At 35.8% G+C, this 6,898-nt stretch overlaps 1 protein-coding gene across 4 annotated transcripts in view; it reads left to right on the top strand.

The window, feature by feature from the left end:
• Window positions 1-1,778: 1,778 nt before the first annotated feature.
• The window catches only part of TINAG (tubulointerstitial nephritis antigen), a 63,151-nt gene continuing 58,031 nt past the window's right edge, over window positions 1,779-6,898 (top strand). For 2 of the 4 annotated variants that reach the window (XM_066994788.1, XM_066994790.1), the window contains exons 1-2: window positions 1,779-2,252; window positions 6,584-6,647. In XM_066994788.1, coding sequence (XP_066850889.1) covers window positions 1,883-2,252; window positions 6,584-6,647 — 434 coding nt within the window. In that variant the 5' untranslated portion in view covers window positions 1,779-1,882. The remainder of the gene's footprint in view (window positions 2,253-6,583; window positions 6,648-6,898) is intronic. The other 2 variants (XM_066994789.1, XM_013172312.3) reach the window with 2 other exon arrangements.

The raw sequence follows: 6,898 nt of genomic DNA, 5'->3' as shown, positions 1-6,898 counted from the left end.
CACCAGAGTAAGGACATAACTTTGTAAAATGATGTCCAAAGAATTGTAACCGCAAAGAAGATTTGCATTTTGCAGGTGGCAGTGCAAATCAAGAGAAACATTTTCTTGGAACCACATAGAAAGAAGGATTAAGGAAAAGGATTATCATTTTTACCAAGAAGTTCATTTGAGTTTCCATGATCATGTTCGGTTGAACTTTCCTCACCTTATATTTGATGCATTATAGCACTCGGTGACTGATTGAGATATCTAGATTTTTGCCTTAAAAAAAAAAAAAAAAAAAAAAAAAAACTAAATCAAAGAAACACAGAACAAATCTGAAGGTTAAGATTTATGTAATATTATGTGATGTACAATGATTGTATGTAGCTGACCTTGGCTTTTCTATTGACTTCCATACAGAAGATTGCCTGCAAAAAGAGGAAAATAAAAATCACGTGGTCTGATGCAATTTTCCCTCATCCACATTTCTTTATCTGTGAAAGGGACAGTGTGAGAGGCAGGTCCAATAAAAGCTCTGCTGGCAAGAAATTATATTAAAGACTCAAGCATTTGTATTACAATCCCATATATATAAACACACACACACACATTCCCCCTTAATGACTCTACCATTCACAGCAATGCATCCAGACCAGCTGTGCTGCCAGCTGTGCTTTCAAAAGTAGCTGTCCTTTGATTCTGTGACCTTCTGCAGCACTGAACAATCCAGTAGAAATCACAAAGGGAAAGATTCCCTTCATTCTCTGCCATTAACTTCTTCAGGGTCCTCTCATTCACTACAAAATGGAAAAGGAAGAATGACATTTTTTTTTTACCTCTGCTTTTTCAGCTTTGAAGACTTAAATTGTCTTGTAACTGTTCATATTTCAAAGTATGTTATTTTTCTGCAACTTAGCCTTGTTATCTCTGCTAGCAGCTTCAAAATACTTTGCTCTTTTTTTCTGAATCTTTTAGGTTTTGTCAACTGTACCATGCATATTTAAGTCTGCAGTCAAAAAACCTGGAGAGCACGGAACAATTAATAAAGGCTGTTATGCATGTCTTTTGATATCTACTGTTTATCTTCATGGTTTTATTATTCCAGCCATTTACTTTTTAAATTGGAATGAGGACTCACTAGTTAGTATTTATTACCCTATTTACATAGATTTCCAAGTTCATTTTGAATCAAGAAATGTGAACTTAAAAAGAATATCTTTTGGGTAATATTTTATGTTGAATATCACCTGACTTTTAAAATGTGCCCACAGTAAAACAGCGCAAAATTAAGCATATAAAGGAAACCTAGATCACTGGAAACAAGATAGAAAAGGGGGGATGCAGGATATGTTTACTGCAGTGAAAGTCAATGATATATAGCCCTGCATATCAGATAGGAAAATGAAGGTGAAATGTAATCTAAGTATAATTTCCAGTCATCTGGAGAACATATTAGTTACAGGTAAATGAAGCCAGGAGGAAAGAGACCCTCCTTTAACACCATGTGCTCATTCTTCACGTTTTGATTTTAGAAGCTTAAAGTATAGAACTAAGATATTGGACCGTGTATATTCTGCATAAGAAACCTTTACTACTAACTTTCTTACTCACAAAAGAATTTACCCAACATTTCATAATGATGGATACATAGCTGTGGCTTTATTTCCAGTATCTTTTTTTTTTTTTTTTTTTTTTTTTTATCTTGGGCAAATAAAACAGTTTATAACGTCTGACTAATGATTAACAAATACAGAGCCTTCATAAAATATTGTAGTCTGCAGTTTTCTGTTCAGATTTGTTTCTGAATAGTAAGTGGAGGTATTGCATCTGCAGTAAATGGATATTTGCTGATAAAAGTCAAGCACAGAGAGACTTAAAAAAGGTGTCTAGAGGTGGAAGAATGTGGCTCAAAAGTCAGATCTTGCTCTTATATTGCATTGCAAGTGAAGTCTGGATGGCAAAGCAGCTTGACTCTAGAAGAAATTTGCCCCGGGGACTTTACTCTGTTGAAGATGGTGGTTCTTCAGGGTGGGACAGGCTGAAAAGGAGTCTGTATCAAGGAAAGTCCTGCAGGATACGAGGCTGCTGCACGGGAAGAAACGATGACTGCAGCTTTACCATTGCCTCCAGAGCAGCTATATGTTACTGTGACCAGTTCTGTGCCACAGGTCCTCCTGGCCCTGTGGACTGTTGTGCTGACTACTGGGATGTCTGTGACAACACTGTTGAGCCCACCAGGTCAGATGAGCCTTGGCCACCTCCAACATCAGGTAGGTACAGAGAAAAGACCCAGTTGGTATTACTGTACCACAAGAAAAATATAGTTGGAAGTAAAATTGCTGATTAATCTTTAAAGTGTGTACATCCTGAAAACGTTCCTACAGACATAGTGGACAAAGACATTGTTTATAAAGCTGAAATAAGAATTATGCTTCCTGTTATTTCTTTGCCTCTAGGGATACATTTCTAGAGTTGGCTCGATCGTATCTCTGTTGGCCAGAACCTCTGTTTCACCTGTAACTTTTCTAGAGATAACCTCATCAGTTTGAAATTAATGTGATCTCATCAATCTCAGCTTCACAGATTAACACAAGATGAACAGAAATTTCTAAATTTTGTACCCATCAGTACAAACAGATCATTCTGAAAACTGATGATTATCCTAAATGGTACTGCTCTGAGGTATTCTGTAATGGCTTAGATCTACCAGAGCTCTCCTCTGGGACACCACTTTTCTTGCAGCATCTCAGTGCAGGATTAGCTGAAGGGATGTAATTAGAACAAGGATTTCTGACTGGCATATTGTCCTTTTATAGTTTCTTGCTGCTTAGCTTGTAGTGGAAGTTCCTCCAAAACTAATCTTAGTCTATTGTCTTTAGAACTAAAGATTGAAAAAAAAAAAAAACACCACAAAAACAAACAAACAAAACCCACAAATATGTACAAGCAGCATTTACACATGGTTTCTGTGGAGGGCAAATCTCTGCTGGTGATACAGTTTTAGAATTGTAATTTTAAGACTATAGCTTCTTGCTAGGACAAATTTATCTGAAAACGTAAAGACTACCAAACTTGCAAAAGCCTAAAATCAACAAGAATACTACCATGGCTTTTAAAAATTAACTGCTCCTATGAGGTATCTCTGCTGTTTGTACTCTAGCACTCAGACCACAAGCTCTTCATGAGCCTGTGCTCTTAAGCCAGGCACACAGCCAAAATCTGATAGGTGGGAGTAACAAAAATGCCAAACGCTGCAAAACAAGCTTGATTCTCCAAAGTGTTTCTAATCCTCTGAAAGAATGTTTTATGATTTATGTAAATAAAGACATTTGTTCCATACTTATTTAGGATGCACTGTTGCATATTATTTCCAACAGATTGGGGGGTTGCTGTCATAAGCTCTGTGTAAGCCCTGAGCACTGTTTCTGCTCCAGAGCTGACAGCCTTGGGATAAGGTTTTGCAGACTGCTTAATGGAGGGGAGTCACTACAAAACCTGCAGCATTTTGCCATATGGGTCCTGTGACAGGCCTACCTCTGAAAGGTAAAAATGTAACAGAAGTTTTAGGTAACGGAATAAGTGACGGGTAATATTTGTACTGTTTTTCTCAATCCAACTTTTGCATGTGTGTTCACTGTTTTGTAACTCCTGGGTTATACAAGCCTGACATAGGTGGCAATGCTATTTAATCTATTCAAGCACATTTATTCGTTCTGTATGTGAGCTGCTATCTTATTTAATTTATATCTCACATCAAAAGATGCTGATGTTTTTCTGGTGCAGAAAGTGTTTCATTGATGGAAAGTATGTATTTTTCTAAAAATCTGTTTATTGGATATTTGTTATAGAAGTAGTTTAAAGGGTTAAAGGAGAATAACAAAGCAGGCAAAATACAGCAGGTAAAAATATCAGTCAAGAAGGAACTTTCTAGAACTGAAATGACTGTGGGACAGGGAGCAAAGAATGAAATTGGAAGGAAAAAATGAAGAAACAAAAAAGACTGAGTGTCAGAAGATTAAGCAAACTATGAAGCATTTTTAGAAATGCCATAAGTATATTGGCTAACTTTTAATAACTGAGACTGCTTCTGCCTTTGGCTAAGAATTATTTAAGAACTACCAGACCACATACACCAAAGTACATTTCACCTTGAAGATTTTGATCTTTTGGCTGCCTGTGGTTTTGCTTTCAGTGCTTTCTGAGTCATATTGCTTTAAATAAACCAATAAACTTCAGTACTTTACAAGGGATAGAACGAAATGCAATAAAACTGCACAGTGCTGTGTTTCTGCATCCCAGCGCAGTGACTTGGTGCACAACAGTAGTGAGCTATTTTGTACACCCTAAGTGTCTGTCTGCACCATGCTGAGGACTCCAGATGTAAATGTGTGGAACTGCTTTGACTTTGTCTTTATGAACCCAGCATTCAGTATGTTTCAATGGCTTTCTTGTGCCATTTCACAAGAAGCTGTATATACTCATTCCTCTTTCACCTGTCCTAGACACTGAATAGAAGTTCTGGATTTGTTGTTATTGTTCTTATGAGAATTTTTAGAGTTTTATTTATAGAATACATTTATTATTTATTCTTTTTGTTTCAATTACTCTGATGGTACAAAAAGCGTTATCTAACTCAGTACACTAAATCTCACACTGGTAGTGGTATAAAAGGGATGCCTACAGAGTTTGCTAATTGATTTTACACTACACAGTCAGGATCTGGCCTACAAGTGTGTACATCTGGACACATTTCACTTAGAAGACTACTTACAACAGAGGTGGGGCAAATGAGGTGAGAATTATAGGAACTCAGGAACATTGAACCAGGAAGGAAGTCCTGGTTTATCAAGTCCACTTCATTCCTACCATGATCTTCACACCATACAGTCCCATGAAGTCATCAGGCTGCATCTTAAAATGAATTAATTTCCCACATATTTCTCACTATATTTCCCACTATATATTTCCCAATATATATATATTCCAGCCTAATATACTCATGGCCAGATAAACTACCTCTGTTCTTATGCAACCAGTGTCTTTTAGCTTAGACATCTCTACTCTGACACTGGTATCTTAGACAAATTTACAGACAGCACTCCTGGCCTTTCAAGTCTTAATTTGGATAGGCTAATGAAACTGTTCTTAATCTTCTATTCCTTAAGCATGTATTTTTTGAAAGCTTCTTCTATACTTGTTCAGGCTTGCATTTTTTTCTCAGGCATGGGTTGTGAAGGCTGCTAGCAGAGCTCATATGAAGCTTCATCCTGTCTCTGAGACCACTGCTTTAATACTTCCTTCCCTTGCTATATTTTAAATAACTTGCTCTATGCCTCCTTCCAGCTACTGTCTGATGTTGGCACTGGGGCACACTATGATAAACTGTGACACTTAAGTAATTTGCCTTGGATATTCTCTGAAAAATGTCTCAATTCCTAGCAGAAATTGAATTAGAGCAGACACTTTGGGCCTCAGACTGCTTGGGCGAAATCACCTATGTCTGCACTAGTTAATGTAGTCTGCTGTATGGCTAACAGGGCAAAATAGGCATTTATAATTAACTAATTGGTTCTAGTCCACTTCTGCACTTTGGTATGAAGTTCTCTCCTGTCAGTAAAGGAGGTCTACGTTGCTGAGGAGTGAATGTGTATGGACTCTACTCCTCGTTGTGAGATGGAGAATAACTTTCCTTATGCTTGAAAAGAAAAAAGCATGGTATAATGCTAATGCAAGTCAACACTTTATTCATATAAAATATGAATAAAGAGGCTAAAGGTTCTTGAAAATGGAGGAGAAAAAAAAAAAAAAAGTTTGGAGTTCCTTGCTCCAATTCCTTCACTGGGGGAAGAAACATAATCCCTTTAGGATTATGACCTTTAGGATCACCAGTGTCTGTAGAGAAAGCATGACAAAAGGCTGGAAAACAGAGCCCCATATGATAACTATTCTATATTTATTATAGATTTGATTCAAAGCCCACTGCAGGCATTCTGGATCTTTCTTTTAGTCTTGGAAGTTAAGTACACTGAATAATATGTTTATGTGGAAGATCTTATAACACACGCAAGGTCTTTTCTCAGTGAATTATTATCAAAAAAAGATATATACATAGGAGGAGTGTTGTATTTAAAAATAATTGCTCTCTTTTTTTTTTTTCAAAAATGAATTAAACTCTGCCAAGAAAAAATAACATAATACAATACCTGTTTTGAAACAGGTATTATTTTTAAAAAAATCGGTAACTCGAAAAACTGAATTCTATTTTAATTACCTATCCAAAATGATCTTTATTAAAATGTATTGTTTTATTACTAGAAAATAATTTGATTTGTGTTGTTGTTTATATCTAAGATAATCACTTTTCAGTGAGTGTTTTGAATCTGTTGTTGATTTTGTTTGGTATGAATAATAATGTAAATGGGAAAAAAATAAAATTCACCAAACTACCTTCATTACTGGGAAAAAAATGGAAATAGTTGTTTTCTTTCACCTAAATAAAGTATACTGCATACAACCTATTAATTCAATTGTAGGAAAATTTTTGAATTAATTCAGTTCAAGAAAATTATTTTTTTCACACATCTATATGTTATGTTGGCAGGTTGTTATAAAGATGGCCGATATTATGGAGAAGGAACAATAATTAAAGACAACTGCAATTCATGGTAATGTTTCAGAGAACAGCAAATTGAATTTAATTTAGTATATGTCATGAAACAGGAATTACGTTAGTGAGCATCCCTAAATTCATATTAAATGTAATCAAATCACAATGGTTGGAAGAGTAATTCTGTATTAAGATGTTATAGAATTAAACTACAGCCAACATAGAAGAATAGCAAGAGGTCAATGGGTTTTCTAATCAAGACATAAAACCAAGAGTATTAAAGTCTCCTCCCCACTGGCCTAGTTCTGT

Source organism: Anser cygnoides, chromosome 3 (assembly GCF_040182565.1).
Source record: "Anser cygnoides isolate HZ-2024a breed goose chromosome 3, Taihu_goose_T2T_genome, whole genome shotgun sequence".
Taxonomy (NCBI): Eukaryota; Metazoa; Chordata; class Aves; order Anseriformes; family Anatidae; genus Anser; species Anser cygnoides.
The sequence above is the reverse complement of the archived record's forward strand: the minus strand, read 5'-3'. Positions and strand labels throughout refer to the sequence as shown.